The following is a 21,922-nucleotide window of genomic DNA, read 5'->3' as shown; positions in this document are numbered from 1 at the left end:
CAGCTCATGCATCAACAAAACTTCCTATTAATATTCTCTGAGGTGGAAAGACTCTATTAGCCATTTTTTTCCCTTCTGTCCTTTGCTTCCAACTGTGTTTAGCTTTGAAACCCTCTGACAAATGGCCATTATTCTCTGGGCTACTAAAAAATTTCTAAACTTTAGAGGAAATGCAGTTGGTCCAAAGCCCAAGGGAATAGGCTTGTTGAATTAAATGATAAATATATGCATTTAAGGTCATTAGAGACTTTATCTCCTGTGAAGGCTATATTTGTCAGATTGATATAATTTCTCTCAACTGAGTACTTAACTCCATCGGCCAACATTATTACAATTATTCCTTTCCCTTTAAGTGGGAGACTTCTGGCTAACAACACGTGTGCTCTTTCTGGTGCTGCTTCTTGAGCGATCAAGGCACACCTTTGTTTCATTTAGTATGCAATTTTCACCTCTGACCCAAGAAATGAGTCCTGGGCTTCCTGAACTTTATTGCCTGTTAATAGACTGCTGGCTCTCTTTTCAGCAGTAATAGAAATGGTGGAGAGGCATTTCATTTAAGAGGCTGGTAGACTGCAGCCTGAAAGACAATGTCAGAATTAAAAGTCAGCCTGACCGAAAAACCATATAAAGACCACAGTGACATGAAAGAGGAAGTTTTCCATATTCCACCACCAGATTGAACACTCAGTATATAAATAAGAACAGCATCCCAGATCTCATTATTTTCCCACCACACAATGGCAGACACTCTGAATGGTGCTAAGTGATTGATCTAGTAATTCATCTTCAACTTACACCTATCTACATATTTTGTTTCTCCTCATTAAACTGGAGACATCAGTGACAAACTTATGAAGTGGTAGTCTTTGGCTTCATAAAATACACACAGATGCTCATCAGAGGCTCTTTCCTGCCTGCTTCTTAGTGACACATGTTTATAATTTTGTCTGTATTGCGTTTGCTGTGGTTTACTCTTAAGTACATCTGTTCAATTAAAATGGGAACGTGTGACATGGCCTGTACTCAGCAACTTTTGAGCTTGTTAATGAAACGTTCTAAGGTTCCTGCCTTAGCTCTTTATTTGCAAAAGGGTTTCATTCCACAGAGTTCCAGTGATTGAAAAGTACAAATAAAAATACCCTTTAAAACACATACAAAGAAGTTGACTGTTTTGTTAATAGTTAAAAAAGGACATTATTACTGCATAAGGACATTATTTTACATGAAAAGACATTATTAAAAATGATTTATTGCCTCATGTTTGGAAACTTACAGGAAAAGTCTGATAATATATTAAACTTGTTTATTACAGCTTCATATAATTTTGAATAATACTACTTTTTCCTTTGACAAGTGCAATAAACTCTACTGGTATAGACATAGGTTGATTATCACGAGTCAGCTGTGTGCTTAAAGAAACATGCCCAAACAATCAGCTTTTGACGGCTGCATCTCCAGTTATTTACACTCGCCATCATGGTAATAACTCACCATTTCTATATTAATAAGGCAGTGAAATTTATTATGATGGTATTGAAAAGTTATTAAGTACTGCATCCCAAGTGACAAAGTACCACAGCACTGTCACTATCCAAAAGCAGTTGCCCATTCATCACCTGCCTTTCCAGATGGTCCTGCATCTTTATCGCTCCCAGGTTGGTGACATCACCTGTTCACCCACTCAAAATTGATGATGAAAGCAAACAGATCTATCTTACTTACATTTACCAAATCAATTTAATTTTTACAGGCCATGGCTTAGTGACATATTGACTGTTTTCCTTAATGGCATCTACCGTATTTAATGCAAGGATGTCATCTTTGATTCCTGGCTCGCATAATGTGTCATTTCATAATAAATTTTTTCTAACATATTTACTTAATGGAAAGAATTATGATTGCTTGTCAGTTCTCTTATTAAACATAATGATAATTCTTTTTCTTCTTGAGTATCATCCATTGTGCAACAAATCTATTTTTATCTCTCCTCGTCTCTTACAGGAGATAATGACTTGGATATAAAGTAAGCTCTAGGCAAGTGCTAGACACACCACTGACCCTTCTCAATCCTGGGGCTCAATGTAAGGGATTTATCTTATTTATTTGTTACTACAGAAGAACTGTAGTCTTAAGGAATGCTCTAATTAACATACCAGCGATAGCTAAAGACGGATATGAAATAACATTGCAAAAGGATAACAAATGTAAAACAGATTTTTAACATTTCGCATGATGTTTAATCTTTACTTCCCTGGAGTAGTATAGTCGCTTCTCTTCAGCTAGTGACTGTATATCAAATGCATGTTAAAATACATATCTGCATTGTAAAAGTTAAGATGCAGGTCCAGAGACTAGTCTACTGACTATCTGATACTCACATGTGACATTTCCTTTCCCCAGGTATGATTTATAGATCCCATCTGCTGCCCTTTGGAACAATTGCTCCTCTGACATGTGTCACCATGGCATTGTGGTACATTTGTATTACCTAAGGAAATTAGCAATTAGATTTACTTTTGGAGATGAAGGCAAAATGGCATCAAGCTTCTGTATTTCTATTTAATATCCATACTATATGGGTGTGTTGTGGGGCAATATCCCTGACTCATTCCTCACCAGTGCTTATATTCAGAGAGGTATGGGAGTCCAGAGGGAAAATCACTATGTAGCCTCCCTGCCCCCAAGCCTCCACCTATGCAAGCAAGTAAAAGCAACATCAAATGAACTCCAAGTGACACTCTGAAGAGAAAAATTGGGAAAGGGTCTGTGACAAAGAATGACTGAGTAATCTAAGGTGTGTGTTTCTATATCTTTAGATATTTTCTGTGACAAAGAAAGATTGAGTAATCTAAGGTTTGTGTTTCTATTTCTTTAGATATTTATCTATCAAGTATCTATTTTTTTAGATATCATGAGCCAGCCAAGGGAAGCCTTAGTAAGGTAAGGGAGAGAGAGGACTAGAAAAGGTTAACTGGCTTCAGCCGTACACTGCTGACTTAGACTGACAGCAATTGCGTTCCTTCTCTTTCTATCTGGTTCTCTCAAACGGTGTTACTGTAGCTAATCTCTTCCCACCCTTCACTAAGGCTAGATGAGGTCTGCAATGACCTTCTGGTTTACCATGCCCTACACTGAACTGGTTGGGTCCCAGGATTGATGACTTCCTGGGGAGATTCCAGGAAGATGGAAGAACTCCACACGAGATCACTCTCCATCTGTGCTCCTACTGTTTAGTCTCAATCACATGAGCAGAAATTTATCTGTCAACAACAGCACTCTAGGATGGCTTATATCCCTTTGGGAACCAGGTCCAGGATTTCCTACATCCCTGTAATTGCAATAATACCACCTCAAACTAGGGGAAAAAAAACTTGAGTTCAAAGCCAGGTAACCTGCTCCTACCTGTATCGTACGTTCACATAAGGAGACTCATATTCATCTGAAAAAATGGTTCATGCTCATCTGTGATGAGTTTATACAATTCATTGGCTAGTCAGAGTCTTTCCCTTGGGTGAGGCTTCCAGGAAAACAGGGATTCAGGCCAGTAGTGTTGCGAGACTAACAAGAAATACCTCTTTTTGAGGGCAGCTGGCCTCTGTGCCAGGGTGGAGATTCTATGGTGGCATCACACACCTGCTGAATTCCTACCACAAGAATCTAAACAACGAAAAAAGAAAAAGCAAATCATGCACACCTGTGGCTGCCAACCAGTGAGGTTTCATTGCCATGCCATGCACGCCTGGGAAGCCTGTGAGGTCAGCTGCAGTGTCAGAGGAAAACAACACTGTCAGCCAGTTGGTAGGAGGCACAAAGCATCCACCTCCCATGGGTCTGTGACATGAACTGACTGGCCAATAGTCATAGAAAGTATATGCACACACATCTTCTATGAAACGAAAACCCTAAGTGTAGGCATGGCAAGAATAAAAGAGGTTTCAGAGCAGAGGTTGAAACTGTAATCATTATCTGCTGCCCACTGTGCCCCCAGGAGGAAGGAGTCCTCCTGAATCAACTCTTAGGTCTTCTTTTATTAGCCAAATCCAGATGCTGGGTAACCCAGAGAATAGAAAAAGACTATATTGAATAAATGTCTCTGTATGACTGAAAAACTAGAAAGGCAGAGTGCTGAATTATGAGGATAGTGAGAATTTTGAGAGAAGAGAGTCCGAAAGCAGCACCTGCTGGATGTGCGAGATACTGAAAGACTAAGAAAGTGAATTGCAGAGATATACAGGGAGAGTGAATTTAAGTTTTGCAGAATATTAGACATGGAATTCCCCTGTGATGTTTCTGGAAGATAGGTGATTTGTTTTTTAATGTTTTTGTGGGGATGGGCAGAAGCTGATGGGCCTTAAACAAAATTTTTTGTAGTTACTGCCAAGGTGTGACTATAAGGCACCCAGATTTATATGCTTACCTAAAGAAAGCATCAGGTATCAAGTACAGTACTGGTAGATTCCAAAATGGTGAATATTAAAAGCAAGAAGGCATGTGTATTTGCCTGTGTGTGTCATAGGGGATGGTATACAAGATTGTGCAGTGTGGGTTCTGGACACATTGTTTCTGTATCAGGTAACATTCTATGGCTGACTTCCTAGGATTAGATTGAGAAGTACAAACAAATTATTTTCTGTATCTTCAGCAGCACTCTACTGGTGGAATAAAATCTGGTCTGAAAGCTGCTGGAATAAATGTTCACCAGTGTGATGGGGCTGGATCTGCAAGTAGTCTATTGGCAGTGGGTGGCATGAACAACAATAATACAATTAATTTTCAATTGTTCCTGAAGCTGTTTGTCTGGTTCCTGGGCATGCATTTCCCTCTGAGAAGATATCTCTGAGATCTCCTTAGGTCATGTGGATCCAGCTCACACTATGCTGTGGAGCGCCTCAGTGAGATAAGCTGTTTCTGTGTAATGTTTGCTTTACCGTCCATCAGTGCAAGCAAGTATCTTTTTTAAACAAAGGTACTGTCAAATTTCTTGTGCTTTATGAACATCTTTTATCGAATATCAACTTTAAAGACGGAGCTTTTGGTATCTATTTGCACACGTCTTTTTATATTATTCTTTGTCCTAATGATAGTCGACCAATTCTTGCCCTTTGTGATTTTTTAGCTTGATAATTCTACTAATTAACATGCAGAAAATAATCTTAAAAAGCACACAATATTTTACCAATCTTCAGTTTCGGTTACATCATGAAAGACCAAAAGAGGTTCTAGGGCAAAAGTGAGCACAGTATTCATTTACTGAATTTGCCTATAGCTGAAATAATTCATTTTAAAAATCACTACCTTGGACAGAATTATGTATAAAGAGAAGCATTTTATCAAAATGATTGTATGATTCTATCAATGTAAATAAACTTTGAGATGTTAAGATACTATGTTAATAAAAATTTTTATTTATCATTCAAATGGAATAGTGTACAGTTACAGTTCCCCTCCTACTCCCCATTTTTTCATACTACCTACTCATCATTATTGGAACAAATGCTTTTCATATTGCTACCTTCATTTGATGAACGAACTAGGGAGCAAAGAAGCGGAACCAACTCCTATCCTTCTGAGATAGATTTGAATTGGTTACTTCCTATTACTTCTCACTGCTTCTTAATTTATCTTCAAGGAAAATGCATAGAGAATAGAATATTCTGATGCAGTGGTCTCAATTAAGTATTCTGGAATATTAAGCATTATAAAGAATCTCTGTCCCTGGAAGTGCCAAATCCTAGACAACTGTCAAAACTATTAAAAGAGGCTCTTTCCTGAATATTTTTTGTGAGTTTTACTATTGACTTAGTGGCTAAAGAGGGAAGCAATAATCATGCAAGTATGGGGGTTAATAATAAGAAAGAAACTCATGAGGGTTTATTCTGTGATAAACAATTTATATGAGGTTTCCTAACCAGAAGAAGAATCACCTAACATTCCTTGGAAAAACGATTAATTCACATTCAAATTCTGGTTGATCACCAAGGCAGACAGGGCAAAACAGAAGATACCCCATACTTGAGGAATTTTTCTTAAATTTGGACTTTCCCACATCACCAACTACTCTTCGGAAGTATTAGAGGTTGCCCAAACAGCAATAAGAGGAATAGACATGCTGGACTTCATTGATACCTTTCGTAGAAGAAAGAATAAGGCGAGCAAGCCTCATGGTATTGACAGAGCACATGTGAATGTAGGAAAGGGGACAGCTGACCTTTCCATAAAAAAGAAGGTCCCTCTTGAGCCCAAGTCAAAACCAGAGATAGTCCATGGTGCTTCTGGAGGGTAAATGTCTATAAATTGATTGCAGCTTTTTTTTTTTTTTTTTTTTTTTTTTGAGACAGGGTCTTGCTTTGTTGCCCAGGCTGGAATGCATTAGGATGAATACAGCTCACTGCATCCTTGACCTCCTGGGTTCAAACAATCTTTCTACCTCAGTCTCCCAAGTAGCTGGGACTACACGTGTGTGTCACCATGCCAGGGTAATTTTTAATTTTTTTTTTAAGATGGGGTCTCACTATGTTGCCCAGGCTGGTCTCAAACTCCTGGGCTCAATTGATTCTCTCACCTCAGCCACCCAAAGTGCTGGAATTACAGGCATGAGCCACCTCACCCAGCCCTTTTTTTATTTCATTATATTCTAAGAGAATCTGTAATGTTTCCGTGGGTATTAAGGACATTCAAACTCAGGGTCCCATTAACTAGTCCTCACTTCTCTTGGCATTTTGTCTGTTTTTAATTCCTCACAAGATAAAATTGAATATCCAAACTATATTTACTATTTTAAAAACAATATTGCAAAGACTTAAATACTTTGTAATGTGGGCTTTTATAGTAATACACATTTATTATTATACTACATTTCTCTTTCTTAACTATACATCAAAGACAACCTTTTTGATAGCTGGTAGTCTTCCTCTTCATTTTAGAACCATTTAGACTTCACTTCTTAGCTATCTAGTGTTAAGAGTATGCAACTTGTCAAGTGTGCTTGCTTTCTCATAAATAAATTAAACTTTTTCCCTAAAATAAATGCAAACCAGTCAAAATTCATTTTGTGCCCAAGCTGACCTAAAGGGACCTAGGGGAGAAATATTGTTATTCAAAGACATCTAGTGCAACTGGCATAAAAACATACACATAGACCGATGGAACAGAATAGAAAGCCGAGAAACAAAGCCACACATATACAGCCAACAGATCTTCAAGAAAGGTGCCAACAACACATAATGGGGAAAGGATAGTCTCTTCAATAAATGATGCTGAGGAAACTAAATATCTAACTCCAAAAAATAAAATTTGATCCTTACTTATCACACACCATACAAAAAACTCAACTCAAAATGGACTAAAGACTTAAACCTACAACATGAAATCATAAAACTTATAGAGGAAAATACAGGAGAAAAACTCCATGACTTAGTCTTCGCAATAATACTTTTTAATATGACCCCAAAAGCAAAGGCAATTAAAGCAAAAATAAACATGTGGGACTACATCCAACTAAAAAGTTTCTGCAAAGTAAAGGAAACAATCAACAAAAGCAAAGAAAACCTATGGAATGTGAGAAAATATTTGCAAACCATCTGTCTGGCAAGGGGCCAATATACAAAAATATATAAGGAATTCATACAACTCAATAGCAAAAAACATTAATAATAAAATAACTCAATTTAAATATGAGCAAAGGACCTGAATAAATGTGTTTTCAAAGAAGACATATAATAGCCAACAAGTATATCAAATAATACTGAATATCACTAATCATCATGGAAATGCAAATCAAAAAACCACAATGAGATATAACCTCTCAACTGTTAGAATTACTGTTATTGGCAAAGATGTGGAGAAAAGGGGCTCTTCATATACAGTTGGTAGGAATTTAAACTGGAATAGGCATTAGGGAACACACTATAGAGAGTCCTCAAAAAATTAAAAATACAACTCCCTTGTGATCCAGCAATCACACTTCTGTGTATATTTCCAAAGTAAATAAAATAACCATCTCGAAGAGACATCTGCACTCACATAGTCATTGATTGCAACATTATCAACAGTAGCCAAAATATAGGAAAAAACCTAAGTGCGACGGATGAATGATTTTAAAATGTGGTACATACACAATGGAATACTATTCAGCTTTTGAAAAGAAGAAAACTCTGCCACTTGGGACAATGTGAACGAACCTGGAGGATATTATGCTAAGTGAAATAAGTCAAACACAAAAAGACAAATACTGCATGGTTGTACTTATATGTGGAATCTAAAGTAAAAAATGATAGAAACAGAGAGTAGAATGGTTGTTCTCAAGAACTAGGAGGTAGAGGAAATGGGGAAATGTTGGTTAAAAGGTACAAACTGGCACTTGTAAGATGAATAAATTCTGGAGACCTAATATACAGCATTATGTCTATAGTTAATAATAATGTATTGTATACCTGAAAATTGCATAAGGGAGTAGATCTTAAGTATTTTCACTACACACACACACAGACACACAGACACACACACACACACCACACACAAAGGTAACTACATGAGGTGATGGGTATCTTAATTAGCTTGATTGTAGTAGTCATTTTACAATGTATATGCATATCAAAACATCATGTTGTACACCTTGAATGTATACAATTATTATTTGCCAATTATACCTCAATAAAGCCAAAAAATAAAAAATAAAACAAACACAAGAAATCCGTTGCATATCTCTAAAATCTCAAATTATTTCATTCTTCTTCATTATCAAGCATACATTATTTGTCAGCCTCCTGACCCTGACCACAGTTGTTAGGTATCTTAAAAGTGCAATGTTGTTGTTGTTGCCATTTTAATGAATATTCATATCTTAGTTAACATAGATTGCATGTTTCAATATGTAAGGTGTCACTGAAGAATCTAAAACAAACTTAAAAGTGTGAGAACTATATATTTTTAAAATGACTCAAGGAAGCACATCTTCATTGTAATATCGCATTTTAGGATTACATTGTTGGAACATAATGTATTGCCCAAGCATTGCTTCAAAATTAGTTACTGAATTTCTGACTCCAGTATAATCTGTTTCCACTATTCCTTTCCACCTATTTAACAGAACATAAGAGATATGCACTCTTTACTCACATCATTATGTTCTATGCGTAAATGTATGTATCTTTGAAAGAAGAAAAGCTAAGTTCACAGCCAGTATTTTAACTGATTAAACTAATTTGGAGCAATGCTGGGTGAGATTAACACAACCCTGGGTCTGGCATATGATAGGTGCATCATCAACGGACTTATACTTGCAGAGTTTTGTAATGTCCAATGATAATAAAGATAGGCAAAGAAAATGTGCTGCAAGGCAATATTTTAAAGAAGCAAAACTTTTTACTTTTTTCAATGGCCTATCTCAGAGTATTACAAACTAAGCCACCTAAATTGTTCTTTGGCGTAAAAAAAGAAGTTTGTGATCTCTCCTGAATCCTCCTTTTCATTGTTAATTAGGAAATGGTGAGTGCTTCCATTTCAAACAAACCCAGAGTCAAATAATTAGACCATCCAGGGATAACTGAACTTCTAGGAAACAAGAAATTGGAAAAAGAGCAATAACTTATAAAAATCAATCAATAAAATATAATAATTGGCCTTTGCCCTATCTAATAACCCTATGCTAGGTCTGCATTTTAGCCAAACTGTTGCAGCTGTCGTCTTGTTAACATTTATTGGGTTCTTCTACCAGTTCAGTGCTAAGCTCCTAACACACAATGTTACATTTTACCCTTATAACAGCTCTAATTGGTTAGATACAATTATTATTCCTACGTGACATGTAAATAAACTGAGGGGCAGATAATTAATTAAAATTTTCCTAATCACTCAAGCCCACAGGACACCTGAGAAGGACTTGAGTCCAGGAAGTCTCACTCCAAGAGAAGCCTGTTTCTCACTGCTCCGCATGCAGTTACGATGTTATTACATTGTGGCCACTTTTAGAAGGAAACATGACAAAAACCTCATCTTAAACTGACAGAACTCTAAAAAATTACTTTCCACTCAGTAATTCTAAATCAATCAGTAACTCTAAAGTTCATAACCTGAGAAAAAGCTTTCTATCACTAATTATTTTCAAGTCCTTTAGACAAGCACATTCCAAGTCTTTAAAGATCTTTTTGTTGGAGAGAAGTCACATGCATTGTGAGGTGGCAGTTGCTGCCAAACGCTAATATTATTTTTAAAGTTTCTCTTGGTTGGATAAATACTGGTTTGAGAGAAAATCATACAAATGATGTTTCTGGTATCTATAGCTTATTTTTACCAGACCATATATTTTGGTCTATAAATTATGTTTTCAAAAGCATCTTATTTCTCTAACATATGAACAAAGGATTTTCCAAAGTACCTTACTTGGGAAATATATTCAATTTTTTTAATTATTTAAATAAAGTTCAGAAAAATGGCCCCTATTTATAATGTTATCTTTGATCTTTCTCTTTTAAAAATTTTCTTTGAAGAGACTTCCACATTTCTCGACTCAATTCTGATTATATAACAGCTAATGACGTGGGGCAGTTTTTCCTTAAGTTTTTATTTTTAATTTTTGTAGGTACATAGTAGGCATATATATTCATGAGCTATTTTGATAGAGGCATGCTATGCATAATAATCACATCATGGAAATGGGGTATCATGAGGCAGTTATTATTGACTCATTGACCAAATAAAAAGCAGAGACCAATCAATCGGAGTAGTTTCCCTAGAATCACACAGTTAGTGACAGAAGCAAGACTAGATTACACATGTCTAAATTCCAGATTCTAGATTTTTCCATGGACTACCTCAGCTCTCATTCCTTGCCTCCACTTTCAGAGTCACATAATCCTATATTGATCCATCTACTCTTTCATTTATCCATTTATTCACTCATTTATCTACTGAACAATTATTTGTTGAATGTCTGTATTATAGACTGAATGTGTGTGTCCTCCTAAAATTCATATGTCGAAGCCCTAACCCCCATTAGGACTATATTTGGAAATAGGGCCATTAAGATGTAATTGGCCGGGCGCGGTGGCTCACGCCTGTAATCCCAGAACTTTGGGAGGCTGAGGCGGGTGGATCATGAGGTCAGGAGATTGAGACCATCCTGGCTAACACGGTGAAACTCCATCTCTACTAAAAATGCAAAAAATTAGCTGGGCGTGGCGACAGGCACTTGTAGTCCCAGCTACTCGGGAGGCTGAGGCAGGAGAATGGCGTGAACCCGGGAGGCAGAGCTTGCAGTGAGCCGCGATCAGGCCACTGCACTCCAGCCTGGGCGACAGAGCGAGACTCCATCTCAAAAAAAAAAAAAAAAAAAAAGAAAGAAAAAAAAAGATGTAATTGAGGTTAAATAAGGTCACAAGAGTGGGTCCCCAATCCAATAGGATTAGTGTCCTTATATTAATAACGAGAGATAGCACAGAGCTTGTTTTCTGTCTCTCTCTCCACTGCCCCAACCCTCTGTCTGCTTATGCACACCAAAGGAAGGCTATATGAGGGTGCAATGAGAAGACAGCTGTCTGCAAGCATGGAGGAGAGCCCTCACCAGAAACCAAAGCAGGTGGAATTTGGATCTTGAACTTCTAGCCTCCAGAATTGTGTGAATATAAATTTCTATTGTTTAAGCCACCCAGTTTATGGTATTTTGTTATGGCAGCCCAAGCTGACTAATACAGCCTGCTTATTTCATTCAATGGTACTATTTTCAGAATAGTGCCAGAGGGATTAAAAAAATATATATGGAACACAATCAAGACATTGCACTAGGAGAATATACCTGTGCAAGCTCTTAAGAACTCTTGCTTTGTTAGGGAAGCTAGGTAAATAATCTGGATACTACATAATGTTTTAGTGTTTTTAGCCCAAGAAGTTCACCCCAGAAGCCTGCTTTCTACTGCTCTGCTTGCAGTTCCCATGTTGTCTCATAATGGCCATCTTTAGAAGAAAACATAAGAAAACCCTCATCTTTAGTAAGTGGATCCACCTTTCTTGGTGGGACAAAATTTAGGTAGTAATTAATTGTGATTAGAAAGAAAGTGGGGCTGGGCATGGTGGCTCACACTTTTAATCCCAGCACTTTGGGGAGGCCAAGGTAGGAGGATCACTTGAGGAAGGAGTTTGAGACCATCCTGGGCAACATAGTGAGGCCCCATCTCTACAAACGATGTTTTTTTTTTTTTAAGTAGTGAGTCATGGTGGTACACATCGGTAGTCCTAGCTACTTGAGAGTCTGAGGCCGAAAAATGGCTTTAGCCCAGCAATGAGCTTTGATCACACCACCAAACTACTCCAGCCTGTGTGACGTAGACAAAGGGAGACCCTGTCTCTAAAGAAAAGAAGAGGATGAAAGAAAGATCATAGATGATATCATGGAAGAAGCAAACTTGAGGAATGCATACAAACTTGCTAAGGATGGGGAGGAAAACAGTTTCCCAGGTAGAAAGAACAGTGGGTATACAGCTAAAGCAGGGTTTAGAGGGAAATTTGTAACACTAAATGCCCACAGGAGAAAGTGGGAAAGAACTAAAATCGACACCTTAACATCACAATTAAAAGAACTAGAGAAGCAAGAGCAAACTAATTCAAAAGCTAGCAGAAGACAAGAAATAATCTAAGATCAGAGCAGAACTGAAGGAGATAGAAACATGAAAAATCCTTTGGAAAAAAACCAATGAATCCAGGAGCTGTTTTTTTTTTTTTTTTAAATTGACAAAATAGATAGACCACTAGCCAGAATAATAAAGAAGAAAAGAGAGGAGAATCAAGTAGACACAATAAAAAATGATAAAGGGCATATCACACTAATCCCACAGAAATACAAACTACCATCAGAGATACTATAAACACCTCCACTCAAATAAACTAGAAAATCTACAAGAAATGAATAAATTCCTGGACATATACACCCTCCAAAGACTAAACCAGGAAGAAGTCAAATCCCTGAATCCACCAATAACAAGTTCTGAAATTGAGGCAGTAATTAATAGTCTATTAACCAAAAAAAGCCCAGGACCAGACAGATTCACAGCTGAATTCTACCAGAGATACAAAGAGGAGCTGGTACCAATACTTATGAAATTATTCCAAACAATGGAAAAAGATGGACTTCTCCCTAACTCTTTTTATAAGGCCAGCATCACCCTCGTACCAAAACCTGGCAGAGACACAACAAAAAAGAAAATTTCAGGCCACTATCCTTGATGAACGTCAATGCGAAAATCCTCAATAAAATACTGGCAAACCGAATCCAGCAGCATATCAAAAAGTTTATCCACTATGATCAAGTCGGCTTCATCCCTGGGATGCAAGTCTGGATCAACATATGCAAATCAATAAACGTAATCCATCACATAAACAGAACCAATGACAAAAACCACAGGATTATCTCAATAGATGCAGAAAAGGCCTTCGATAAAATTCAACACCCCTTCATGATAAAAACTCTCAATAAACTAGATATTGATGGAACGTATCTCAAAATAATAAGAGCTATTTATGACAAACCCACAGCCAATATCATACTGAATGGACAAAAGCCGGAAGCATTCCCTTGAAAACTGGCACACGACAAGGATGCCCTCTCTCACCATTCCTATTCAACATAGTACTGGAGTTCTGGCCAGGGCAATCAGGCAAGAGATAGAAAGAGTATACAAATAGGAAGAGAGGAAGTTGAATGGTCTCTGTTTGCAGATAACATGATTATATATTTAGAAAATTCCATCGTCTCAGCCCAAAAACTCCTTAAGGTGAAAAGCAACTTCATCAAAGTCTCAGGATACAACATCAATGTGCAAAATTTACAAACATTCCTATACAACAATAATAGAAAAACAGAGAGCCAAATCGTGAGTGAACTCCCGTTCACAATTGCTACAAAAAGAATAAAATATCTAGAAATACTACTTGCAAGGGATGAAGGACCTCTTCAAGGAGAACTACAAACCACTGCTTAAGAAAATAAGAGAGAACACAAGCAAATGGAAAAATATGCCATGCTTATGAATAGGAAGAATCAATATCATGAAATTGGCCATACTGCTCAAAGTAATTTATAGAGAGAGAAAGAGAGAAAGACAGAGAAAAAGAGAGAAGGAAGGAAGGAAGGAAAGAAGGAAGGAAGGAAGGAAAAAATGAAGGAAGGAAGGAAGGAAGGAAGGAAGGAAGGAAGGAAGGAAGGAAGGAAGGAGAGNGGAAGGAAGGAAGGAAGGAAGGAAGGAAGGAAGGAAGGAAGGAAGGAGAGAAAGAAAGAGAAAGAAAGAAAGAGAAAGAAAGAAAGAGAAAGAAAAAGAAAGAAAGAAAGAAAGAGAGAGAGAGAAAGAAAGAAAGAGAGAGAGAGAAAGAAAGAAAGAAAGAAAGAAAGAAAGAAAGAAAGAAAGAAAGAAAGAAAGAAAGAAAGAAAGAAGGAAGGAAGGAAGGAAGGAAGGAAGGAAGGAAGGAAGGAAGGAAGGAAAGAAAGAAAGAAAGAAAGAGAGTATAAAGTTCGGGGACTTAATACAATATAGAAACCATAAATTAGACATGGTTGATGTAGGAGAGAAATGTGTCAAAACGACACATTTTTTTGGACTGAACAACTAGACAGATGGCAATGGAATTTATTAAAACAGGAAATGTATAAGAAGGGGAGCTATGCAGAAAGAAAAGAGCAAGGGTCCTACTAGAGACAGCAATGATTTGTTCAGTTATGATAGGCTGAGTTCCCACTGGGGGAACATTTAATGCAGAATCTGATGCACAGTAGTCCCTCAACAATTGTTTGCTGAACATGGATTTTCTCTGTTTGTATTAATTTGTGAGGATGCCTAAGAGGTTTCTTTTCTCCTTCATCATTTTTTTCAAAAATAAAGGCATATGAAAAGGAGAGGTCACACCAGTTAATCACAATTATCTCTAACTAAATAGGAGGAAAACCAGCTAGAGTTGAGAAAAAGATGACATGCAGACAATTAAAAGTCATCCTGCAGGGGTTGGGTGAGATGCCTTTGAGAAAGTGCCCTTGCTAATCATGATTGGGTTTTGTATTAACTAGGTGAGATTAAAAGAAAAAAAAAAAAAAAAAAAACCTAAGAAGAATCAAGAATCAAGAACTCAACTGCTCCTCTGTGGAAAACAAGTTTGCCAAAATTACGAACAGTCATTCTTTGGTTTTTTTCATAATACCTAAAGAGCAGACAAGCCACATTCTCAAAAGGAAGAGTAATTGTTAAAATGATGGGAAAAACTACTGAATTAGCCATCAACTGAATTCTTGAAGGAGAAAGAGGAGAAAGGGAATATGTGATCTTTGGCCAAAAAGTCAGGAACTATTTTATAAAGGTGTCTTGAATTCCAAGCAATAAAAAAACTCAGTTTTGACATAATGAAAAGAATGATTTTACATTTCTCAAGATAAACATTTGCCAGTGTATATGTTGAAGACATTTCACTCCAAGGAGAAAAAATAATTATTTTTGAATTTCCTCCAAATGCAGAATTTTCCCCAGGTTCATCCACCAATCCATAGGCATTATGTTTAAAAAGGCACAGTCCTGCATTTACCAAACCTGTAATTGAAAAATGATTTCATTATTAAGCTGTGGTTTATTCCAAGCCTTCTGGATAATCTTGATGAGTATTGCACTTGTTGCTTAACTCTGGAGATTTTGTAATAAAAGTTTAATGAGTTACTTATTATTAGAATGTTTATAGCCATTATTTTAAGGTGAACAATAATGACGTAAAGTTTGTACGCATTTGGTTTAAAACGTATTCAACTCACATATCAGTTAATGCTACAGTGATTTTTAAAAACTCTCTTATCAGTACACGTGTCTAAAGGCAATGCAGCTAAACCTCAGCTTTACTGGGGCTACGGTTAAGAACGAAACTAAGGAAGGATTTCTCACTTGAATCATGTGAAAGCCAGATCCTGGCATTTCAGAATTTGAACAAGAATTGCTTTTATTATGGCATTTTGAACAGATTTCACAAGAGGATACATATAAAGCAAGAGGACAAAAAGTTGAAATTAAGTCCTGAAGGCACTGAATATTCATTTCTATTTAAAAGCTAACCAGATATTCTATTAATGATCATAAATATTAAGGAAACATACCAAAATAAATCTAGTTTATCTGATTTCTGTCTACTGAAATGCTATGAAACCAAAGGTCAATCACATCTCTAAAAAATATCTTACCCCTGCAGAAACTGTCTACAAGTTTTTCAGATAGAGACAAGATTTTCCAGAAATTATGATGTTATGAGTCAAGCACAAAAGTTTTCCAACTACAGAAATAAATGGAAAGTATATATATCTACTGAATCTGTATAAAACTTACACTCAGAAGAATAACATAGTTACCTTTATTGAAATAAATTTAATTTAGATTCTTAAATCAGACTATAACTTCTAATTCTTAGATGTTGCCAAATGGATTTTATGGAAAATATGGCTGAAACAAGGGACTAATTTTCATAACCATTTTGTGTGCTGTTTTGATGCACGAATTACTCATTAAATCATTTGAATATAAAGAACCATAACATAATTCAGTGATGAGTACAGTGCCGACATTCTGAAAGCATGTATAATTAAAGCAGGGTTATCAAAAGAGAGGCAAAATGTATTAGAAGAACATACCACAAAATGAAAATAAAACCAGATTAACTTATAGCCACAAAATAGAGAAAACAAATGTTTTCCTCCAATCCTCCAACTCCCCACCCCAAAAAAGATAAAATGCAATAAACATGCCATATGATTACGCTTGTTTGCTAATGCCACATGCTACATATGATCATAGCCAATGTTTCCAAACATTAACTATAAAATCGTATCTTCTTCCTTTAGTATTTTTTCAAATCAATACTATTCTTTGACAATATATTAGGTTGGGTTGCCTCCTATCATGCTATACCTTTAATCAATACATTGTTTCTATTAAGAAGTGAGATTGTAAAGGAAGCTTATTTACTTATTTATTTATTTATTTATTTATTTATTGAGACGGAGTCTTGCTCTGTCTCGCAGGCTGGAGTGCGGTGGCGCGATCTCGGCTCATTGCAAGCTCCGCCTCCCAGGTTCACACCATTCTCCTGCCTCAGGCTCCCAAGTAGCTGGGACTACAGGCGCCCGCCACCACGTCCGGCTAATTTTTTTGTATTTTTTTAGTAGAGACGGGGTTTCACTGTGTTAGTTAGGATGGTCTCGATCTCCTGACCTCGTGATCCACCCGCCTCGGCTTCTAAAAGTGCTGGGATTACAGGCGTGAGCCACCGCGCCTGGCCAGAAAGTTTATTCTTAAAAACCTACTGAAAACATATTGTAACAAATATAATTTGCTTATTTTGTGGCTGCTTAAACAATCTCTTCTTTACACAGCTGCAATATATAAATCTGTTAACTCAAAATACAGTCTTACCTCCCATCCATAACTGGGGTCTTTCAGGTTTGACCTCTGCTCTCCCACATAAGGCCCAAACTTTTCACCTACTTCGATCTTCCTTTTGGTCCATATTCCTAGTCCTGCTCCAGGCATATTTGACTCTCGAAGTTCAAACTCAGCAGGAATGGGAATATCATCAGGGATGTAGATCGGGGCTTTGTAAGGAGAACCCTCCTTTGGAGTGAATGCTTCACTGGATGTGGCAGGAGAGCATGGCTCTTGAATATTGAGGGAGGGAGTACTGGCTACTCCATCTGCATCTGGCATTTCTTCCAAGGGTATTTCAGGGTAGGTGCCATATACACACTCATTATCTGTGAATAGATAAAAACTTCATGAATTCCTTCTAATATTGAAGAGACAAAATTCCACAGGGGTAGACACCTTACTATGTTGTTCTTTGAAGGCTAAATAGGAAAGACCATTGTTGCGACGTGCCTTCATTAAAATCTTTATTATTCACAGGCCAGGGAGAGGCTAGAGATTATGGCCTCTGTGGTTTATCTGTGGTGAATCCATAAATCAAATGAGCTAATCCTCAATTGTCAATACTTGCATGGGCTAGTTCAATTCATTATCCATCTGGGAAACAATCAGCAACTTCATTAATGGTCTGACTAAAGTACAGACAAGAAGTAAACATGTGTGTAACTACAACCCTCAAACAATCCCAAATTGGGAGCTGACAGGATTCTAAGATACATTAGAAAGTTTTGTCATGCAATGTTATTTGGAATAAATGTCCAATTTTGAACATGTCATCAAGTCCTTGGTACTTCCTTGCCTCAGTAAGTTATGCAGAGCAGAAAGTTAAAGTTACTTGAAGCCGGTGATGCCTCTGGATATTTGTAAAAGCTAAAATCGTTAAAGAAATTAGGTAAATTTTCCAGTGGGGAAAGAGAGAGGAAGGGTCCCTTGAGATGCACCAAAAAGACAGAATTTCCTCCAGACTGAGAAATGAGGGAGATCAGAAATGCTTTATATGGGGTACTGCTCATCTTCACAGAGCAGCATCTGAGGAGGTGGCAAGACCTTCGAGCAGACAGCAGGGTTAGGTAGCTAGGAGTTAGGGTACAGGGCACTGAGCACCGAGGCTCTGAGGACTCCCAAAGCAGCACGGCATCATACTTGAAGTAAACGAGTGGACCATGTGAGACCTTAAGACCTCTATGAAACTTGTATGGGGATGGTTATGAAACCAGTCAATGGGGATTTCAGTTGTCTCAAAGCAAATGAACACATGTTTCTTGTCTGCTAGGATTACAAATCAAAAGTCATACCTGATTTATTTGATTCATAGAACTTCAAGGAAAGAACTAAGAAAAACGGGTGAAAATTACAAAGAAACAGACTTCAGCTGAGCTAGTCAAAAGTTAATACTTTGAAAAATTAGCTGAATGTGGTGGTATGCACCTGTAGTCCCAGCTACTTGGGAGGCTGAGGTGGGAGGATTGCTTGAGCTAGAGAAGGCAGCAGTGAGCTATGATTGTTTCACTGCACACCAGCCTGGCAAGACAGTGAAAGCCCCTCTCAAAAAAAAGAAAAAAAGGTAAAATGGGTTGCCTCCAGCTGCATGATCAGGGTTCTACTATAGCCTGCATAACCATGAGTTAAGGATGATGTGGAGACATTTCAGCATCAAGTTGGTGATTATACTAGGTGACCTTTAAGACACTACCAACCCTGCAGTTCTATAAATTAAAGTCTTCTAAGAGAGTTTATCGGGCTAGAAGATAGAAGACCTTCATTGTTCAGATTCATTATTGTAACAAACTATAACACTCATTAGCAATTGCCCATCAAGTAATAACTCCTGTCTCTTAAAGTTTTGTGAAGGGTAAAGTGATAGTACATGCAAAAGTATTGTTTAATGAGGTGCTTGGTTCTTGGTTCAAACACTAAGATAATGCCATTTAAACCAAGTATACAACTGAATTCCAGAACCCAATCTTATACCTATGGGACATAGGTTCTCAACATACAAGCTCATTATCATTTAAGTTCAGCATGTCCAAAATCTTGTACCTTATCATCTGCCCTCAAATTGATTCTCTTGTTCACTTTCCTCTTTCTACTATGAATACTATCTTTTCCTTAATTATCCATGTTTGGGGCTTTAAAATAACATAGCCATTTTCTCTCCTTTATCTTCCAAACTGTTCAGTCACTAAATGCTGTATGTTCTTGCAAGATTCTAACTTTCATCCAATTTTTTCAAATCCACATTTTCACACCTAAATATTTTCATCGTCCTTTAAATGGGTCTCAACCTCCAGCTTCTTTCCACTATCCATCAACACTGAGCCTATTTAACACTGCTGAGTTTACCTTCCTGGCAGACCTATTTTCCTGTTTGACAGCCTTCAATAATCTCCAGTGTCTGCAGGTAAAGTATAAACCTCTTAGGCTTGGACTAAAATCTCTGTCATTTTGAAACCATTCTTCCTTTCCATCTGATTCTCAGTGGTCCTCAAAGGGAACCCCCAAGCTAGAGTAAGCTTATTACTCTCTTCTGAGCTCAGTGAGTATTTCTTCTTCAGTTCTTCCTGCCTGCCACTCCTCTCTCTGCTCCACTGCCCAACAAACTTCTGGCCATCCTCCTGGGTCAAGTTCTAGCTGGTCCTATCACCATCTCATTTAACACTAGTATTCCCTTCCTTGAATTATTACATAATTTCATCCCTCAGTTTGGCAATCAAGTACCATGCATTGCTGCTTAGGGTTTAATGTGTATGACTGTTTAGTTCCCAACTAGGAAATAGGTCTGTCATGGGAGATGTTAGGACTCTCACCTTTTCGGAATTGTCCAAGTGATCCGCATATAGGTGTTTAATGAATACTTGTTAAATATATAATTAATCTAACATATTATTTTATTAAACTATGAATCCAAGTCAATACTTTTTTACCAAGTATAGGAAACTTTTGATCCTACAAAGCACCTTTAAACCTATAGAAATAGAACGTGATGAATCACCAACTTTTCTCCAAACCCAACATCAAAGGAAACAATTTTAATAATTCTCCAAAGAAATATTATCAGAGAAGTATACTTTAAGGTCCAAACATACTCGAAAAGTCCATCTAATTTTATCCTTCAGGGAGGTTTTGCACTTCAACCTCATATTTGAAAGCTCACTAATGGTCTTAGCACATGTAAAAACCTAGAAAAACATCTCTTCAGAACTGTAACACTTACTACTGCAAATGCCAAGTTATTCTGAAAGAGATTTCTCCCCCATTGTTAGAATTGTGTTTTTCTTGAGAAATATAAGTTGTAAAACATTGTGTACTCTGTAAATGTGTCCATGTAAGCAGGAGGAAACCAAAAGGCACCAAAATAAATAGAACAGTATTCCGCCAGTAATTATCTATTAAAAGTCAGTAAAATTTCCCCTACTTCCTCAAAGAGTCAAATCAGTCATACTTTCAGTTTCATGAAAGTGATCTTTAAAAAATGATAGAGGCCAGGTGTGGTGGCTTACGCCTGTAATCCTAGCACTTTGGGAGACCTAGCACTTTTGGGAGGCAGGCGGATTGCCTGAGTTCAAGAGTTCGAAACCAGTCTGGGCAACATGACAAAATCCCATCTCTACTAAAAGTACAAAAAATTAGCCGGGCATGGTGGTGCATGCCTGTAGTCCCAGCACTCTGGAGGCTGAGGCACAAGAATTGCTTGAGCCCAGGAGGCAGAGGATGCAATGAGCTGAGATCACACTATTACACTCCAGCCTGGGCAACACAGTGAGACCCTGTGTCCAAAAAAAAAAAAAAAAGCATAGAGACGACAAGCCCATCTGTGCCCTCCCAATGGCATAGCTTATACAGTGACCTCTGAATTACCCACAAACTCTCCCAATGCGTAATCTAAGTGAGTGCATTTAGATTTCTGCTCCTGTGGAGACAAAATATTCATGTGTGCCCAGGCAGCTGCACAGAAGAATTTGAACTTAAAGCCTGAATGCAATTCTGCTTACAATGACAAAAATGTACAATTAAACCTAAAGAACAACTTATACAGGTCAAGCAAATCCACAAGAACTCATGGACCTATTCATCCATATGCAAGCACTAAATATCCATGCAAGCGCAGGCAATTTGTTTTCAAGCCACTTTTAATCTAGTATCATCCAAATTAAATATTAAAAAGGCTGTGATGACAAAAGTGAAAATATTAAACTGCTGAGTTTTATGTATCAAAACAAGCAAAAATATTTCAATGTAATCTAGCATTATGAAATTTTCAACAGCAAATGCAGTTTATCATACCACATTGAATATTTGTATAAACCAAAATAAACTAATGCCTCCATATATGTTACTCAAGAGCTATCCAGAAAGCTGCTAAAACATTTCATCTAAATGATAAATTACTTCAATTATCATATCCCCATTAAATCTCTGTTATTGGGAAAAATTTGGTAGATCCTTTCCCTCAGCTATAACTATAGTAATTAAAGCATTTCTCAGATATCACA

The 21,922-nt window shown here is 37.2% G+C and overlaps 1 protein-coding gene across 3 annotated transcripts in view; it reads right to left on the bottom strand.

Moving 5' to 3' along the window:
* The window catches only part of MECOM (MDS1 and EVI1 complex locus), a 602,573-nt gene that overhangs the window by 278,551 nt on the left and 302,100 nt on the right, over positions 1-21,922 (bottom strand). For 2 of the 3 annotated variants that reach the window (XM_025376650.1, XM_025376651.1), the window contains exon 2: positions 17,421-17,758. The exons of the other annotated variant lie outside the window; for it this stretch is intronic. In XM_025376650.1, the coding sequence (XP_025232435.1) occupies positions 17,421-17,758 (338 nt within the window). The remainder of the gene's footprint in view (positions 1-17,420; positions 17,759-21,922) is intronic. 3 annotated transcript variants of the gene reach the window in all.

Source organism: Theropithecus gelada, chromosome 2, assembly GCF_003255815.1.
Source record: "Theropithecus gelada isolate Dixy chromosome 2, Tgel_1.0, whole genome shotgun sequence".
In the NCBI taxonomy this organism is placed as follows: Eukaryota; Metazoa; Chordata; class Mammalia; order Primates; family Cercopithecidae; genus Theropithecus; species Theropithecus gelada.
This window is presented reverse-complemented; position numbering and strand designations above follow the sequence as displayed.